The 20,846-nt window shown below is 34.0% G+C and overlaps 1 protein-coding gene across 1 annotated transcript; it reads left to right on the forward strand.

Moving 5' to 3' along the window:
* Positions 1–1,138: 1,138 nt before the first annotated feature.
* Positions 1,139–6,257, forward strand: LOC107637782 (protein SULFUR DEFICIENCY-INDUCED 1-like). The gene is made up of 4 exons (XM_016341103.3): positions 1,139–1,401; positions 3,015–3,227; positions 4,383–4,538; positions 5,576–6,257. Exons 1-4 carry the CDS (start codon positions 1,288–1,290, stop codon positions 5,978–5,980), a joined length of 888 nt encoding a protein of 295 aa, XP_016196589.1. The 5' UTR covers positions 1,139–1,287; the 3' UTR covers positions 5,981–6,257.
* Positions 6,258–20,846: the final 14,589 nt, after the last annotated feature.

Consider the following 20,846-nt stretch of genomic DNA (forward strand, 5'->3'; position numbering starts at 1 on the left):
ATATATACATGAACTTTAAATCTATGATCTCGTACAATATATATATATATCTCTATTAATACCTCGTGTTCTCAATCTTATTAAAAGGCTTTTTCTAATTCTTTATTAAAAATAAGGTGATTTAAAAAATATTCCTAAACACAAAAACTACAATATAATTTTCTTTGTTTATGCATGTTATTTCACATATTCTTTGGATAAAAAAATTAATTACTAGAATAATAAAATTTGACATTGCAAAATAAAAAAATTTTGTGTACTTGAAATATATCTCTATATATTGTGGTGTATATATATATGTTATGATTACTGTATAAATTACTTCTTTACTTTCACATTTTTAATATTTTTCGATTATTCTTTTAAGGGTTTAATGTATGTTAAGATTATTATTAGTACAAATTTTTTATTTTTCATTTAAATAAACAGATAATAATAAATATATTAAAATTTTAACTTTTATATTCTTTTTAAAAAATTTAAATAATAATATTAATATGATCACTTAAAATAAATACACATTAGCAAAACCCTTCGTTTAGTTGTATAATAATTTAAGAGAAGGCAATTATTCTTTTAAGGATTTAGCATATGGTAAGATTATATATTATCGACACAAAATTTTAATTTTTTGCTTAAATAAATACATAATAATACATTAAACTTATAAATTACTATAAAAAATAGTTTAAAATTGTCAAATTTAGCATCAATTATATCCAACGAAAATATATCAACAGAAAACATTTTTGTAATAAATTATATATTTTTATAAAAGAATTCAAATAAAAATATATATACTTAAAATACATATTAACTAAATCCATGTTTTAGGTGTATAATAATTTAAGAGAAGACAAATAATTGATATTGAAAGCATATATATGACGTATAAGGCATTACAAGTTATAGATATCTCTTTGTCTAAAATCAAAGACTAATGAATCATATCATGTTTAATCAAATGGCGACAAGTGTTGCTTCCCAATTTGAGGAGATAGCTTTGATTAGCTGTTATTTCCAAAACCCACACCAAAATGGAACATAGACGCACTCCCATCCAGATTCATCTATGTTACATATTCTTTGATCATAGATAGATTCATTGTCCATAATTTATATATAAATATGCTTTCCTCTCTCCTTAGTCTCCCTCTTTTCTGAGAGTAGACCCCCCTTTGCAATGAATCTTTTCTTATCCTAAATTCATAACTCATAAGTCATAAGGTGTGCATGTCTGAAATTACGAGAAAAAAGAAAAGAGTGTGATTTGTGTGTGAGAGAGAAATGGAAGGGAGTGGTTGCAAGAAAAGCTCAAAGGGAAAAAAAGATGACCTTTATCATGTTATTCATAAGGTACCTTATGGAGATACTCTCTATGTTAAAGCCAAGCATGCCCAGGTAATTTTTTTTTCTTTTTTTTTTTTTTGGATCAATTTGAATTTTGATTAATCACTTGAATAAATTATGTATAATTTTATGGAACAACCGAAATTATTATTGTTTGCAGAAGTATTTTGAGTTTCATATTACAAAACCCTTCCTCAGTGATAACTATGCACTGCTCTTATATGTTTTTAAAAGATTTTGTTAAATGGTGCCCTAAGTATATAGGTTAAATATACCATAAAAAATATTTTATAAAAATTATTTTTTTTATATTTTTAATGTATTAAATATATAAAAAATATTTAAAAAATTATTATTATATTTTTAAAATGTGACACAAGTTAATTAAATTCTTTTTTTAAATTTATTTTACATTTTTGAATTTCAATTCGATTGATAAATTGGATTATTAAAATAAAAAAATATGATTTTATGATATGATATCTCAAATCATTAAAATGTGTGCCACCTCTTATTGCTATGGTTGTGCGGCCGACAAATCAAGTGACCAATGTCTATGATGATAATATCACCTTATTGCTAAAACAAGCAAGTAATGCTATGTAAATTTGTGTTCATCTCCGTCTCTTATATATCGGTTTGTTAAAAACAAAACGCTATTCCATTTATTCGAAAATAACTATGATTCTTTTATGTATCTAAATTTAATTTGTGTCTAAATACTTATATATCTCAAGTAGTATATATAACGAACATAAACACATGATTTAAGAAACGAATAATATAACTAACAGTTCTTGCATTCCATTTGCTGAAAAGTCTCCACTAACTAGGTTGCGAATAAGATCCACAATAATATCGTTCAAATTCAACCATTCCTTTACCTTCCAATTTGCAAATTAAACTTGAAATAATTGGGACACAGCTTAGAGATTTAATAATCTTCTGCTTTTCGTCATTTAGATTTAAAGTCATATACGTTTGTTTGACTCTCACGAATTCCACTCTATAATATAATGCCTTAGGTAAAAAGATATGCAGTAAATTTCCTTTTTTACCCTTATCTTTTTCTTTCTTCCCTTAAATTAAACAACCTGCACTCGATTCAATTTCATTATACGTCGCCAAACTTTACAGTCAAATGAGGATCACCGACACTGCCAAAAACGCATAACAGTGACACTGCCGCCCGGAAAAAATAGAAAAGAAGATATCTATGCAACTCTAACATGTTATGATATATAATCCTTTCCTAAGTATATATCATCTACAGATTAATATTTAGTTATATGATAATCACTCTATAATGATAATCATATGAAATAATATCTCGATTAATTTAGCAAAATAGTAACACACTATTACATTATTATAGCATATATTTGTGTACACATTTTTCAGAGATAAATATATATTAAATGTTTTTTCGATTCTTAATTATTTATTCGAAAGACAAAATATTTTTTTACAATAAAAAAATTCCTAATTGAACTTGGATGATTGAGACCTTTTGAAATTTTTAAATTGCGGAAAAGTAGGCTTTGCCCATAAAATAAATTGTCAGCAACTTGAGAAGGCATTTACTCGCACGTGTGTGTATAGTGTATACAGAGATATAACAGAATGAATGAAGTAATTAATGGTTATTATTGTACATTAATCAGTTGGTAGATAAGGACCCAGAAGCAGCAATAGTGTTATTTTGGAAGGCGATAAATGCTGGAGATAAAGTGGACAGTGCCTTAAAGGACATGGCTGTTGTGATGAAGCAATTAGACAGATCCGAAGAAGCAATTGAAGCCATCAAATCTTTCAGAAGCCTTTGTTCCAAACATTCTCAAGAGTCACTTGATAATGTACTTCTTGACCTCTACAAGGTATATACATACATAGACTTCTTTCAAAACTGTTAGTTCCACTTCATATGAGCTACCTAGCTTTTCTTTTTCTTAGTTTTAATATAAAAATTAAATAAATTATTAGTTCTAATGATAAAAGATTTATATCTTTACAATTTTAAATATAAAAAATATAAACTACTTCTATATTCCATTAACAACTGTGTTAATTCCACAAAACTATAAAAAACATTTGACAAGTTTTACTATGCAGTGAAATATTCATTTCCGATTATTTTGTTGAATTAATGTATGTTTGATGAGTATCAAATTAACTTACCTTTTTTACGATTAAAATTATTTATAATCAAATTTTTATTGTTAAAAGTGATAGTTTATTTAGTAAAAAAGGAATGGAGGTCAGTAGTTTTATGTTATAGCAATAAAGACCAATACTAGTAAATTACATCATTAAAGAAGTATAAGGATTAAAATATATGTTAAAATAGCTAGAGAAATGTAGATTTTCTTTATACACCTTGTTTTTAGGCTTTTATATTATTGTAGGTTATTGAATGAAAAATAATTAAATAATTAGAATATAAAATTAATAGATTAATATTAGTTGTAAAGAATTTTGAATTTCTTATTTTCTAAATTTAAACTTTCAAGTATAAAGAACAACAAAAATTATTCTCATAAAAACATATTAGGTTATTTGAATATCTGAGGGGCCAAGGCTCCTGTTAAATTCACCACTGTATGAAATTCACTAATTTTTATGTGTATGTCCAATGGCTTAAGAACAATATATGTATTATTTAAAGTGACATCTTAATAGATTTCATAATTAATTGATAAATTTAATTTGTGATATACTCAATGGTAAAGTCTAGGGACCAGTAACTTTATTAAATTTTGACCAGCATGTAATCAGTAAATAAAAGTGAGTCATTGGAAGAAATCTCACACCATTAAAATTATTATTAGTGGTTATTCGATGGCTACAAATCACAAAAGTTGCTGGCCCTAGCACTCCTCATATTCAATATTATGATTTGTTTATCATTCTGAAGAGTAAAAAGGATAATCATATATGTCATTTCATGTTGTTACAAAGTAACATCTTAATAGAGATTTAGTTAATTAATAAACAAATGATGAATAATCTAATTGAGTGTTCGTGAAAGACAGAAATGTGGAAGAATTGATGAGCAAATTGAGTTGCTGAAGAGAAAGCTAAGACTAATCTACCAAGGTGAAGCCTTCAATGGAAGGACCACAAGGACTGCTCGCTCTCATGGCAAAAAGTTCCAAGTTTCTATCAAGCAAGAAACTGCAAGATTATTGGTATTTTTCATATTACATCATACATATTAACTCTTTTTTTTTTTTTTTTTATCCTTTATCGCACTTTTTCATCATTACTATCTTTAATTTACTTTAGCTTATTTTTATTTTCAAAAAAATATATTTTTGGGCCTAACGATTTTTTTTTAAAAATATGTTTAATGTTTAATTCAATTTAATTTTGTCCATAACATTTTTAATTTATAGATCAATTTTTTTTAATATTTTCGATTTGTATTAAAATTATAAGTAAATATTTTTTATTTTCTCCCTAATATTTTAAATGGAAATAACATCTAAAATTAATTTTGACACAAATTAAAAATATTAGGAACAAAATTAAATTAAATTAAACGTTAAATATATTAAAAAATTAACAAATATTAAAAATAAAAAAACATATTTTACCTTTTTTTTTTCTTTTACAATTTTTTGTTTTTATTTCGATTTGATTGGAAATTTGAAATTAATAATATAAAAATTGACATCATAATAATGAAAATAAAAACAGAAAGGCAAAATATGCATTAAAATTGGTGATGCGTGCCTTGTGCGAAATAATTTTGCATTTTATTTATTTTTGAGTGAGTGGGCAAAAAAATCTACCTTACAATAATGATAGGATAGAATTTAATGTTGAAAGTATGATTGGATTTGTGCATTATTCATCCTTCACGTCCGAGTAGTCTCTTGGTGGACAGGTATGAATTGAATTATTAATGTATCTTAATTTAATAATTTAAATTTTTGAAGCAAATAATCCTATGATATAATTTCAAAATTTCTGATGATAAAAGAGTATAAAGCTTAATCTTGTGGCCCCATATTTTTTAAATAAAAAACTAAATTAAATTTCAACATAAAGTATGGATGGACAGAAACTCATGATTTGAATTGAAAAGAACCTCATGCATGAGTGGTGTTATAGAAGAAAACATACAATATAAATAATAGCTATCCATGAACAAGTTTTATTTGTTTTAACTAAAATAGTAGAGGGCAATTCTAACTGTGTTTTATTCTATATATATTTTTAGGGAAATTTGGGGTGGGCCTACATGCAAAAGGAGAACTACATGATGGCGGAGGTTGTATTCAAGAAAGCCCAAATGATAGATGCTGACGCCAACAAGGCTTGCAACTTGGTGGTGTGCCTCATGAGACAATCCCGTTATGAAGAAGCCTATTACATTCTTGAACATGTCTTGCATCAAAAGCTTCCTGGCTCCGATGAAACCAAGTCCAAGAAAAGAGCAGAGGAGTTGCTTTTGGAATTGAATTCAAATCTCCCTCAATCACAATATCTGGATAATTTGGGCCTTGATGATGACTTTGTCAAAGGGATAGATGAATTGCTCACTGCATGGGGATCAAATAACAGATCCAGAAGGCTTCCTATATTTGAGGAAATCTCTTCCTTTAGAGATCAATTGGCATGTTAGTTAATTCTCAATCTTAGGTTATATGTTTCTTTTTATTATTGTTTGTGTCATGTTTGTATATATTACTATATTAGTGTCATAGGTTGTTATTATTCTTAGTACGTAGTTTGTGCTTCCTCTACCCTTTTTTGTCTTCTTAAAATGGTGAGGGAAGCAATGAAACCAATAAGCTTTGCTTGTATCTTGTTAGATGAATAATAGATATGAAGCGTTCCAATAATAAGCACCATCTTTGTGGATAGAAGATTGATGGTATGATATGAAATTCATTTTATTACATAGTTTCAGGTGCAAAAACAATCATCTATGATAATACTCTTTTACTTTTTTATTTTTATTTTTTTTATGCTTATTAAGAGTGATCATGATTCATGAATATCAATTTTGAGAATAAAAAAGCAGCTTGGTCAAATGTCATGAAACACAAAAACAGCAATATTGGAACATTGGAACACTTATGAATCTCAAAAAGAAGATTCTGGGCTAACTAGTTATTGCTTTTGGTTAAAGTAGTAGTTGTGCAAACATCATCTAAATCGGATCCCCAATGAGAATCAACAAATGCAAGGATTTTGAAGTCAAAGTAGGTATTCCGAGAATTACCTGAAACATTGATTTGGGCCTGAACGTGAGGCTCAGATCTCTTTGTATGGCAGCGTCTGACTTGTTGATTCCGAGGTATCACCTGTCCGAGTTCCTCGTGAGGAGATGATGGGTGGTACCTGCAAGAGACTCCGATACATAAGTTAGCAAGGATTTTAGACAGATTTTTAGTAGATTAGAACGTGAATTATACCTGAAGGGTGTCAACGTATTTATAGTAAAGTCATTGATCACCTTTTGTTACGGTAGTTCCACCTTTATTGATGGATAACTGTTCTCTTTATTTTGGGAGTTTTGTTGACTTCACCCTTCTAGATGAAGTGGCTAGATTCGTGGAGGCAGTTACTCACTTTGGGCAAGTAGAACTGGATTCCCTTGATGATGTCCAGTCTCTTCAAAGAGGCCGGGTAAGCGTGGAGACCAACCCTTCTGAGTCAGGCCCTTTATTTTTTAGTGGGCCTGGCTTTAAGTTTTGGGGCAAGGTATGAATAGTGTCTCTGCTTGAGTCCGAGCTTTTTAAGAGGTCAGACTCGAGCATATTGGACCTTTAGCTTTCACATCGGGTACCCGACATATTTTCAAAATTTTTGAATGTTATTGTCTTTAAGGGAGAGCGAGCAAAACGCGACAGTTTCTCTTGGGGTTTGCGCACGTTTTCTTGAGGGGTGTAACGGTTGCTCTGCCCTTGTCCCCCTATATAAGATGCCTTTTTTCTCCCTTTTCTCTTTTCTTCATTTCCAAAAGCATTTCCCTTTCAGTTTCTTGCTTCCTCAGTACCCTCGATTCCAAGATTTCTCCATCTTATTTCTTCTGAAGGTTTGTCTTGCAGCGTCTAGATAGGAATGTTCGTGCTTGATAGAGAATTAATGTTGATCTAGAATTTCTCAAAATAGAATCTCTTCGTTGTAAGTATAGTCCAAACCAATAACTAACTCTCAATCAAAGTTTAATTTCAAATAAAAATATAACCGAGAGTAATTCAACTTCGGGTCATCTCCCTCGGACAATGCAATTAAGATGTCATACTCTTGGTTGTGAGGAAAAGAGGGTTTTGAAGTATAGAATGAGAGATTAAAAAAATTAATAAATAAAAGAACTAAGAAATGATCAAAAAGGATATTAATGCAAATTAAAAGAAAGCAAGATCAAAACTTAGTGACAATGCTATAAATGCATAAAGAGCCTTGACTTGGAAATGAGAATTAAGGAATCCTATCATCGTCATTACCACAACTATGACAACTATGATAAGTCAATCTCGCTTCGTCAATTCCTAACATCGAGGAGTAAGTCAAGCAAGCATAATTGATCTTAATCCATAAGTCATAGCTAACTTACTAATTACTTAGTAAAAAGCTAGCATCAATGGAAACAAGAGTCAACTAACTACCCAAGAATTACCACTAAATGTTGGACATTATGACTCTAGTATCCTAGGAACTCATTTTCCAAGGCAAGGTGTGAAAATCTATTCAAAATTATCAAGTGGCATTTTTACAAACACTTGGTGGGCATAAAAGCAAAACAAAAGAATATACAAAAGATAATGAAAACTAAAACCAAACTATTCACAAAATCAACAATAAACACTCAAGCAAGCATATAGGAATCATAAAATATCAAATTCATAAGCAAAAGATTTAAGAAATCAAAATTGCATATATCAAAGTAACTTGAACAAGAGGAAAATATAACAAAAGTAGTGTAATTAAAGAGGGAATTAAGGAGTATTTACAATAAAGATGAGCAAAATCCAAGATTAAAACTTAACTATAAAATGCTACAATAAAAATTTCAGTAAACCCTAAGAGAGAATTTTCTATCTACACTACTCCTACTCCTAATGCATTTTTCTACCCTAAAGTGAGCTCCCTGATGCACCACTATTTCGTGGTACATTTTATGCTTAATTTTAGTAGATTTCATCCATTATTCCCACATTTATTCAATGAAATAGCATGGTTTCATAATTTTCTCCTAATTTCTACTTAAGTGCAAAAACATGCTTTTTAAGTCTTTAATTTGCTAATTTTAATTCACCTTTGATTCCACTAGATGCCTTGATGTGTTTGTTAGTGAATTCAGGTTGAAAAGGCTAGGAATGGATCAAAGGAATGAAGAGAAAAGTATGCAAGTGGACTAATAATGGGAAATCAAGGATTTGGGATGCATTCACCGACGCGTGCACGTAGCAGACGCGCACGTAGCAGACGCGCACGCGTGGAATTGAAGTCAAATGGCGACGTGTACACGTGACATGACGCATACGCATGGATAGCAAAAAGCCAAGCGACACGTACGCGTGATCCACGCATACGTGTCGATGTTCGCACGTGACATCATTAAAGTGAAAACGCCGGAGGCGATTTCTGGGCTTTCCAGGCCTAGATCCAACTCAATTCTGAGCCTATTACATGCAGAAATCAAGAGGAGTCAAGGGGGGGAGGGGAAGCTCATAGTTTAGTTTTGATCATGCTTTAGTTAGTTTCTAGATAGAGAAGCTCTCTCTTCTCTCTAGAATTAGGTTAGATGTAGATTAAGAATTCTTAGATCTAGGTTTAATTCATGCTTTGATTTACTTTTCTTTCCAATTCCTTGTTTCTCTACCCTTGCTTTCCTAGTTTTGTATTTCATTACTTGTAATTGTTTACTTGTTGTTGATGCACTCTTGTTTCTTCTACTCCTTTTTAATGCAATTTATGTTTCATGCTCCTTTATTGTTGATTTGAATTGTTGTTGTTAAATTCCTTGCGATCTTATCTTGCTTTCCTTTTATGCCTTCCAAGTGTTTGATTAAATGCTTGGAAGGATGTTAGAGTAGATTTTTGTGTTCTTGGCTTGGGATGGCAACTTAGGTGAACTTGAGTTGCTAATGTCCAAGTGTTGATAATTGGTGTCCATTGATACTAGCTTTCCCTAAATCAATTGGTGAGAAGGCTAGGACTTATGGATTAGGATTGGTGTAGCTCATTTGACTTTCCTCCATTTATTAGAGGATGACTTAATGGGATTAATCCTTGCAATTATCATGTTGTGATTAGTGACAAGGATAAAGATCCTTGACCATCATTCCTTGCCAAGACCTTTTTATTCTTTGAGTTTCAATTTACTTTCTTGCAATTTATCTTTCATGTCTCTTATCCAAAACCCTAAAATATACATCTCATAACCAATAGCAAGAACACTTCACTGCAATTCCTTTGAGAGACGACCCAAGGTTTGAATACTTTGGTTATTTTTATTGGGGTTTGTTACTTGTGACAACCAAAGTTTTGCATGAGAGGATTATTTGTTGGTTTAGAAATTATACTTGCAACAAGATTTCATTTGTGAAATTCTTTACCAATCAAAAATCCCTTCATCAAAATGGCGCCGTTGCCGGGGAATTGCAAATGTGTGCCTTGTTATTGGTTATTGTATATATGTGAATATTGTGAATATGTTTGCCTTTTGCTTCTTTGTTAGTTTTTGGAAGTGTAGGAGTTTGTTCTCTTTATTTGTTACTAGTTGTTGTTTTTATTTCCCCTTTTTACCATGAATTCTCATCCCTTTGGCTGAGTTTGGTTACAATTATGTTGTAGGAAATGAAAGCTTTAATGAGGATATGCATCAAGGATGGAACAACCAAGGTTGGGAGGAGCCTCAAGCTTATGGACAACCTTTTTGGCAACAACCTCCTCCGGGTTCTTATAGGTATTCCAACTCCTAATGCATATCAATCCAATAGCTATGATCGACATTCTTGTAGTTACCAACAAGCCCCACCCATGCGCCTATGAACCTCATCCTCAACGTAACCCTCAACCATACTCACAAGCCCTTTTTTACCAAACACCTTCATATGACCCTAATCCTTACCCACCATACCAACAACCATATGAGCCATATGAACCACACCTAGAACCACCACCATTCCAACCTCAACACTTCCAAGAACCACCTCCTCTATACTGTTACCAAGAAGAACCACCTTCCTATCATGAATCCTTTCTCCAAAATAATGAATCCTCCTATCCACCCCAAGCCCCAATGGATGAATCTCTCACTTTATTCCTTCAAAGGCAAGAAGAGAAGAAAAGAGAGGTACTAGAATTCATGGCCACCTTGGATGAGGTGGTAAACCGATTAGCCTCCCAATGTTTGAGCACTCAAGGAATTCCCATGGCCACATGTGAAGAATCAATTGAAGAGCATAGCATTAAGGAGAGATTAGAAACTCCAATGAAAAATGAGGAATGTTATTTTGTATTGAAAAAATTGGAGGAAGCTTTGATTGTTGAAGAAGAGGAAGAAGTGGTTGAAGACTTAGGAGATGCGGAACCTCCATGGGAATCTAGAGTCATAGAAAACCCCTTTGAGAAGATTGAATTTCATGTTGAGGAGGAGAGTGCACAACCTCCAAAACAATTGTTGAATGAAGACTTGGAAGGAGTGAATCAAGAATTGAGTTCCCATGGCGATGAAGATCATTCATCAAACCTTCTTGGTGGTGAATCCTTTGAACTTGAAGAACCTTCTCCTAATGAGATAGAGAGCAATGTGGAGGTAGATTTCTCTCATCCTCCCATTTATGATTTGAGTGATGGAGAAGAGTTAGATGAAATTGATGAACAAAAGATTGAATTTGGAGAAGTTTGTAAAGAGGTGGAGGTAATCAAGGAAGAACACAAGGGAGTAGAGCTTGCAAGGACGTTGGAAGTATTTCTCCCCAAGCTATCACCATCCATTCTTTCATTCAAGTGGGTAAATCACTCATCTCTAAGCTTAATTATCCCACTTGAATATGGTTTGCTTGAGACGGATGGGCAACTTAGAGCTCTTTGTGGCTTTAAGAGCAAAAGGGAGATGGTTAGTAGTTGGCATTGTAAATCAAAGTCCATGATGGTTGCATGTTCAAGGCTTAATAGCAAGGGTTGGTGTAGAACTAGATTGCTTGGGTCTAGGATGATGTTTGGTCACTTAATTGAGAATTCATCTTGCTTGCCACCCAAATGGAACAATGACGATCAACTTGAAGATGGGTGTCAAAAAAAGTGTGGGATCCCGGATCGCACAAGGAGAATCAAATTTGGGAGCCCTTAGCTTGTGAAGAACTCCATCAAGGCTTGATGGCATTAATTTTGAAGAATGGAGCTTATTGGAGATTCAAGCATTGGTGGATGTTCAAGGATGGATTCAAGCACAAACCACCTTGATGAGGAGCTCCCCATAAGTCCAACTTAAGGACAATAAATAAAAGTGCTAGGTGGGAGACACCCCCACCAGGGTAAAACTTTTTCATTTTCTCATTTGTACATATTGGTAATTAGTTTAATTTCATGTTTTGTTTGGATAGTTGAGTTTAGTTAGTAGTCTAGTATGTTGAATAAGGTTTGAGAGTGTTTTGGTAGCTGTTTGGAGGTTTGGAATGCTTGGTTTGGTGCAAGAACTTGGAAAAATTTTGAAAAACAGAGCACCAACCCACGCGCACGCGTTATCCACGCGTACGCGTCATCTACGCGTACGCGTGGATTTAAAATTTTCACCTCCATACAAAAACCTGAGAGTTGTGCCTACTTCATGCCAACTTTGTGCGCGAGGCACAACTCTACCGACGCGTACGCGTCACCTCATGCATACGCGTCGCCACTCTAAATAACCCATCACGCGTACGTGTGACACACACGTACGCGTCGCTTCCATTTCACCTCACCACGCGCACGCGTCACACGACGCGCACGCGTGGATTGCCTTGTTTCAACACTCCTCTTTTCTTCTCTCCTTTCCATTTCTTTCCTTCTTCTTTCTTCTTCTCTTGTCTTTCCTCCCTTCACCCATCGTCTAACACTACCAAACACCATTTATAACCATTTCTTTTAGTTAGTTAGTTGGTTTTTTAGTTAGTTAAATTTTCATTTCATTTTCTGTTTTTCATTATAGGTGTTGGATTGGTAATCTTGTTTACTATTTATTGCTGCTTATTATTAACTGAATGCTATTTTTAGTATAATTGTCTTCACTATTCATTGTTGGATTCTCTATTGAGGTTATAGTTGGTTACTTGGTTTTGAATTTTTCATGTTTGACATCTTTGCATACCAAGTACATGTGACATTGCCTTCAAGCTTTCTAAATCTTTTGAATTGCATGATTTGGCCACCACGTGATTTGAATCCTTTTCTTTGATTAGGCAATCTCTTAATGGATGTTGTGCATTTACCTTCATGCATTGTGTTTCTTGATTATATGCATCCATATGTTTTTGGCTTGAATGCTTTCATGCTTCTTTATTGCTTGTTTGGTTGTTTTAACCTACAAGTTTAGAGCATCTCAAGCACACTAGAATAAGTGAAGTGCATGTTCTCTTTCGCGTAACTGTGGCATATCTTTTTATGTTGGTGTGTGTGTTCTAAACCGCGCGTAATTTAGAATTCACACACCCATTTTTCATCAATATCACACTAATTCACTCACTCCATTCTAGTGGTTTTCACCTCATTCCAACAATATATGCTTCCTTCTTTTTGCATTTACTTTTCTCACTATCATGCCTTCTAATTTCAGGATGAGTCATTATAAGCAAAAATGGAAGTGGAAGAAAGAACATGCAGCAGCCGGTTGATCCACCAGCTGAAGGTGGCAATCCGGAGAGTCGTCGTACCCCCTTGCTCATCTTTGGATGCACCGAGGACGGGTTTCTAATCCCAACACTTTTGCATTTCATTTTTAGATCTTTTAGGATTTTTTGTTGCATTTTCTTATTTGCATATATATATACATACATAATAAGCTTAGTCAAAATAATGAAAATTTTCCAAGAATTTTATCTATAGGGCATTAACGCCCCAATTGATTTGAGTAAAAATTTTCATTGAACTTGCTTGAATTATATCTTGTGAACATGTTTTGAGCTAAGAACACAAGCATATGAGATTTGAGCCTAATTGTGTGGTTACATCTTATAACCACTTATTTTCCTTCTTGTGTGTATTATTCTCTTTCTATGATTGTAATCTTTGATTTGTTTGATTCTTTATGTCCATTATTTTGTGTATACATGTATTTATATGATTGAGGCTATTGTTTCAATTAGCTCACTTACCCCAATTAGCCTTATCTTTTATCTTCCATTGTTAGCCAACTTTGAGCCTATGATAAACCCACTTGTTCTTAATATTAGCACATGACAAGCCTTAAAGCAAAAAATAATAAATGTCATTTATTTGGATCTCTGATTAGCTTAGGCTAGTGAGTGTGTATAATTCAAGTGTGGGGAAACTTGGGACATTGGTTGAGGTAAAAGGGTAATTTATATTTCTATTGAAAATATTGGAAATTGGGAACATACTCATGTGTTAATTAAATGTAAAACCATATGCATTGATAATTTTGTATATACTTTATTGCAAAAGGAAAAAAATGAGAAAATAAAAAGAAAAAAAATACATATGAAAAGAAAAAAAATTATAGAAAAAGAAAGAAAAAAAAGTGATAAAAGGGGACAAAATGCCCCAAAGTGAAGCTCAATAATAATTAATGCATATGAGTTGTGATCAAGAAAAGAATGCATGAGTATGTGAAAAAGTGAAGAATGGGTAGTTAGGTTAGCAATTAAATTGTATAGGTTGCTATATAGGTTAGGTGGGAAGTTTAAGTTAATCAAAGATTCAAATTTCAAGTCCACTTAACCATATGCATCCTACCTTGACCCTAACCCCATTACAACCTATGAATAAGTTCTCATGATATATGTATACATGCATAGAATAATTGTTGATTGTTAGATGAAAAACAAATCTTAGAAAGCATGATTAGAGGAGAATTGAGTGGATCGACCCTATACACCTGAGTGATTACAGCGGATACACGTCCGGTGAGGGTTCGATGCTCAATTACATGTTTTCCACCTAGAATCATCATTTTTCTTGCAAGTTTGTAAAATCTTTAATAGCTCAATTCAATTGTGGTTTGGCTTGGTTGTTAATACCCTTAGCCCTTGTGCTTATATTGGTTTCCTTGGCAATTGATTTATTTTGACCAAATAATTGCATCTATTTAGATAGTAGCATGTAGGTAGATTGCATATATTTTGATTGCATTGAATAAATGATAGTACCCTTTACCTCTTTCTTGGTTTAGCATGAAGACATGCTTGGTTTAAGTGTGGGAAGATTTGATGCACCGCTATTTCGTGGTACATTTTATGCTTAATTTTAGTGGATTTCATCCATTATTCCCACATTTATTCAATGAAATAGCATGGTTTCATAATTTTCTCCTAATTCGTGCTTAAGTAAAAACATGCTTTTTAAGCCTTTAATTTGCTAATTTTAATTCACCTTTGATTCCACTAGACGCCTTGATGTGTTTGTTAGTAAATTCAGGTTGAAAAGGCTAGGAATGGATCAAAGGAATGAAGAGAAAAACATGCAAGTGGAGAAATCATGAAAAATCAAGGATTTGGGATGCATTCACCGATGCGCGCGCGTGGAATTGAAGTCGCATGGCGACGCGTACACGTGACATGATGCGTACGCGTGGATAGCAAAAAGCCAAGCGTTGCATACGCGTAACCCATGCGTACGCGTGATAAACCCCATTTGTAAGGTTTATCTTGTGCTTAATTTAGGTGATTTTATGACTTTTTGCCCACATTTATTCAGTGAAATAGCATGGTTTCATGATTGTCTCCCAATTTGTGCTTAAGTGTGAAAACATGCTTTTTAGGCTCTTAATTGTTAATTTTAATTCACCTTTGATTCCACTAGATGCCTTGATGTGTTTGCTAGTGATTTCAGGATTAGAAAGGCTAGGAATGGATCAAAGGAGTGAAAGGAAAGCATGCAAAGTGGAGAAATCATGAAAAGCCAAAGATTTGGAAAACGCCCATGGACGCGCGCGCGCACTATGCGCCTACGCGTGGATCGCGAAAACTCCATGGACGCGTACGCACACTGTTCACATACGCATCGGTGGCCGCACGTGATTTTTAAATAGAAAATGTGACCAACGAATTCTGAGAGCTATGGGGCCCTGTTCACAACCAACTTTGGCGCCAAAATGCATAAAAGGACCAAGGATTGAAGGGGAATCATCATTATTCACATTTTTGGCTCATTCACACACATTAGGATGAGGATTAGTTAGTTTTAGAGAGAGAAGCTCTCACTTCTCTGTAGGATTAGAATTAGGATTAGGTTTAGTTCAATAATCTTAGATCTAGGTTTCAATTCATGCTTTCATCTTCTTCTACCTCTCAATTCCTTGTTGTTACATTCATCATTCTTCTATTCTTTTGTTGTAATTTCCTTTATGTTGTTTTTATGCTTTGTTGTAGATCTACTCTTGTTCCTTCTATTTTCTTTCAATCCAATTTGAGGTAATTCATAATAATTGTGTTTCTTTTGATTGTTGTTGTTAATTCTTTGCAATTAGTTGTTGTTAGATTTTGCTCTTGTTGTTGATTTACTATGTTTTCCTTTTATGCCTTCCAAGTGTTTGATAAAATACTTGGTTAGATTTTAGAGTAGAATTTTATGCTCTTGGCTTGGGAAGGTAACTAGGAACTCTTGAGTTACTAATGTCCAAGTAATTGATGATTGGGAAGCCATTGACTCTAGTTCTCACTAATTGAATTAGTGGAGAGTTAGGACTTATGGACTAGGATTAATATAGCTCATTTGACTTTCCTTTACTACTAGTTAGAGGATGACTTAATGGGATTGATCCTTCCCAATTCTCATGTTGTGGTTAGTGATAGGGATAAAGATCCTTGACCACCAAACCTTGCCAAGACCTTTTTAGCTATTAGTTTACTTCCTTGCCATTTATCTTTTATGTCTCTTATTAAAATCCCAAACATAACTCATAACCAATAACAAGGACACTTTATTGCAATTGCTAGAGAGAACGACCCGAGGTTTAAATACTTCGGTTTATAGATTTTAGGGGTTTAGACTTGTGACAAACAAATTTTTGTATGAAAAGATTATTGATTGGTTTAGAAACTATACTTGTAACGAGATTTCATTAGTGAATTTCTATGCCATCAATATTCCATTCATCAAAATGGTGCCGTTGCCGGGGATTGTATTGGTGTTGTGTTATTGGTTATTGTATATATGTGAATATTGTGAATATGTTTGCCTTTTGCTTCTTTGTTAGTTCTTGCTAGTTTTAGGATTTAATTTTCTTGCTTCTTATTTGATTTTGTTTTCATTTTCTCTTTGCTATCATGAATTCTCACATTGGCTATGAGTGTGATTACAACTATGTTGTAAGAAATGGGAGCTACAATGAGAATGTGTATCAAGGATGGGACAGTCAAAGGTGGGAGGAGCCATATAAATATGATCAATCTTCATGGCAACAACCTCCACCAATGCACTATAAACAAGAGTCATTCTATGATGTATATCAATCTAATGGTTATGGTGAATCGCCTTGTGATTTCCAAGAACCACCACCATATACCTATGAGCCATATCCTTAACATAGCCATCAACCATACTCACAAGCCCCTTTTCACCAACCACCTCCATATGACCCTAATCCATATCCACCATACTGGTGCACGAATTGTGAATCACACTTTTTACAACTCGTACCACTAACCAACAAGTGCACTGGGTCGTCCAAGTAATACCTTACGTGAGTAAGGGTCGAATCCCACGGAGATTGTTGGCTTGAAGCAATCTATGATTATCTTATAATTCTTAGTTAGGATATTAGTTATGATTATCAGTTTGAATTGCGAAAAATAAAAGAGTATGAATTAAATACTTGTTATACAGTAATGGAGAATATGTTGGAGTTTTGGAGATGCTTTGTCTTCTGAATCTCTGCTTTCCCCCTGTTTTCTTCTTCACACACGCAAGGTTCCTCCTATGGAAAGCTATGTGTTGGTGGGTCACCGTTGTCAATGGTTACCATCCGTCCTCTCAGTGAAAATGGTCCACGTGTGCTGTCACCGCACGGCTAATCATCTGTTGGTTCTCACTCATGCTGGAATAGGATCCATTGATCCTTTTGCGTCTGTCACTACGCCCAACCCTTGTGAGTTTGAAGCTCGTTACAGTCATTCAATCCCTGAATTCTACTCAGAATACCACAAACAAGGTTTAGACTTTCCGGATTCTCAAGAATGCTGCCAATGGATTCTAGCTTATACCACGAAGATTCTGATTAAGGAATCCAAGAGATACTCATTCAATCGAAGGTAGAACGGAGGTGGTTGTCAGGCACGCGTTCATAGGTTGAGAATGGTAATGAGTGTCACGGATCATCACATCCATCATATTGAAGTACGAATGAACATCTTAGATAGAAACAAGCGTGTTTGAATAGAAAACAGAAATAATTGCGTTAATTTATCGAGACACAGCAGAGCTCCTCACCCCCAACAATGGAGTTTAGAGACTCATACCGTCAAGGAGTACAAAGTTCAGATCTAAAATGTCATGAGGTACAAAATAATCTCTAAAAGTTGTTGAAATACTAAACTAGTAACCTAGGTTTACAGAAAATGAATAAACTAAGATAATTGGTGCAGAAATCCACTTCTGGGGCCCACTTGGTGTGTGCTGGGGCTGAGACTTAAGCTTCTCACGTGCCTAGGCTGTTACTGGAGTTGAACGCCAGGTTGTAACCTGTTTCTGGCGTTCAACTCCAATTTGTAACCTGTTTCTGGCGTTTGACGCCAGATTGCAACATAGAACTGGCGTTGAACGCCAGTTTATGTCGTCTATCCTTGAGCAAAGTATGGACTATTTTATATTGCTGGAAAGCCCTGGATGTCAAATTTCCAACGCAATTGAGAACGTGCCATTTGGACTTCTGTAACTCCAGAAAATTCATTTCGAGTGTAGGGAGGTCAGAATCCAACAGCATCTGCAGTCCTTTTTCAGTCTGAATCAGATTTTTGCTCAGCTCCCTCAATTTCAGCCAAAAAATACCTGAAATTACTGAAAAACACACAAAATCATAGTAAAGTCCAGAAATGTGATTTTTATTTAAAAACTAATAAAAATATAATAAAAACTAACTAAATCATACTAAAAACATACTAAAAACAATGCCAAAAAGCGTATAAATTATCTGCTCATCACAACACCAAACTTAAATTGTTGCTTGTCCCTAAGCAACTAAAAACAAATTAGGATAAAAAGAAGAGAATATACAATGAATTCAAAAAACATCTATGAAGATCAGTCTTAATTAGATGAGCGGGGCTATTAGCTTTTTGCTTTTGAACAGTTTTGGCATCTCACTTTATCCTTTGAAGTTCAGAATGATTGGCATCTATAGGAACTCAGAATTTAGATAGTGTTATTGATTCTCCTAGTTCAGTATGTTGATTCTTGAACATAGCTACTTTATGAGTCTTAGCCGTGGCCCTAAGCACTCTGTTTTCCAATATTACCACCGGATACATACATGCCACAAACACATAACTGGGTGAACCTTTTCAGATTGTGACTCAGCTTTGCTAAAGTCCCCAATTAGAGGTGTCCAGGGTTCTCAAGCACACTCTGTTTTTGCTTTGGACCTCAACTTTAACCGCTCAGTCTCAAGTATTCACTTGACACCTTCACGCCACAAGCACATGGTTAGGGACAGCTTGGTTTAGCCGTTTAGGCCAGGCTTTTATTCCTTTAGGCCCTCCTATCCACTGATGCTCAAAGCCTTGGATCCTTTTTATTACCCTTGCCTTTTGGTTTTAAGGGCTATTGGATTTTTGCTCTTGCCTTTTAGTTTAAAGAGCTTTTGGCTTTTTCTGCTTGCTTTTTCTTTTTCTTGCTCTCTTTTTTTTCTGCATTTTTTTTGCAAGCTTTGTTCTTCACTGCTTTTTCTTGCTTCAGGAATCATTTTTATGATTTTTCAGATTATCAAATAACATTTCTCCTTTTTCATCATTCTTTTAAGAGCCAATAATTTTAACATTCGTAAACAACAAATTCAAAAGACATATGCACTGTTCAAGCATTCATTGAGAAAACAGAAAGTATTGCCACCACATAAAAATAATTAAACTATTTAAAATTCAAAATTCATGTACTTCTTTTTCTTTTTCAGAAAACATTTTTCATTTAAGAAAGGTGATGGATTCATAGGACATTCATATCTTTAAGACATAGACACTTAGATACTAGAGATCATATAGTAAAGACACAATTATAAATAAAATATAAAGCATAATAAACGAAAAATAGGAAAATAAGTACAAGGAGATTAAGGAACGGGTCCACCTTAGTGAGGGTGGCGTCTTCCTCTTCTTGAAGAACCAATAGTGCTCTTGAGCCCCTCTATGTCTCTTCCTTGTCTTTGTTGCTCCTAATAGTTTTGTGGAGGGAAGTGCATCCCTTGAGACATTAGTGGTTATGGAAAAACAAAAAAAAAAACAATGCTTTTTCCACACCAAACTTAGAAGGTTTGCTCGTTCCCGAGCAAAAGAAGAGAGAAAGTAGTAGAAGAAGAAGAAAATGGAAGAGATGGGGGAAGAAGATGTATTCGGCCAAGTGGAAGAAGAGAGGGTTGTGTTGTGTGAAAATGAAGAAGAAAAGGTAGGGATCCTGTGGGGTCACAGATCAAGTGGGGTCAAGGACTTAACATCCCTGCTCCAATTAGGCGTGTAAAACACCCTTGCTGTGCTGCCTGTTTCTGGCGTTAAACACCCAAATGTAGCTTGTTTCTGGCGTTTAACGCCAGGTAGATGCTTGTTTCTGGCGTTAAACGCCAGCTTGGTGCCTATTTCTGGCGTTAAATGCCAGACAGATGCTTGTCTCTGGCGTTTAAACGCCAGAATACTCGTCCTCCAGGGTGTGCTATTTTTGTTGCTGTTTTTCATTCTGTTTTTGATTTTTCAGTAGTTTTTGTGACTTCACATGATCATCAACCTTAAGAAGACATAAAATAGCAATAGAAAATAAATAGATATAATTAAATAACATTGGGTTTCCTTCCAACAAGCGCTTCTTTATTGTCTTTAGTTGGACCTTGCTGAGCTTTTAATCTAGCCTCAGCCTTGAGCACTCTTGCTCAACATTGCCTTCAAGATAGTGCCTGATTCTCTGTCCATTAACAATGAACTTCTTATAAGAATCAATGTCTTGAAGCTCCACATAGGCATATGGTGACACACTTGTTATCACATATGGTGCCCTCCACCGGGATTTCAGTTTCTCGGGGAATAGCCTGAGTCTAGAGTTAAACAGCAGAACCTTCTGTCCTGGTTCAAAGACTCTAGATGACAGCTTTCTGTCATGCCACCTTTTTGCTTTCTCTT

Source organism: Arachis ipaensis, chromosome B4 (assembly GCF_059453495.1).
Source record: "Arachis ipaensis isolate K30076 ecotype BB chromosome B4, ASM5945349v1, whole genome shotgun sequence".
Taxonomy (NCBI): Eukaryota; Viridiplantae; Streptophyta; class Magnoliopsida; order Fabales; family Fabaceae; genus Arachis; species Arachis ipaensis.

Bases quoted from the DNA above. Each gene is read 5' to 3' on its own strand.
- LOC107637782 (XM_016341103.3), top strand. From the start codon at position 1,288: ATGGAAGGGAGTGGTTGCAAGAAAAGCTCAAAGGGAAAAAAAGATGAC. The intron at 3,228-4,382 runs GTATATACATAC...CGTGAAAGACAG, and splicing joins TACTTCTTGACCTCTACAAG to AAATGTGGAAGAATTGATGA. The intron at 4,539-5,575 runs GTATTTTTCATA...ATATATTTTTAG, and splicing joins AAGAAACTGCAAGATTATTG to GGAAATTTGGGGTGGGCCTA.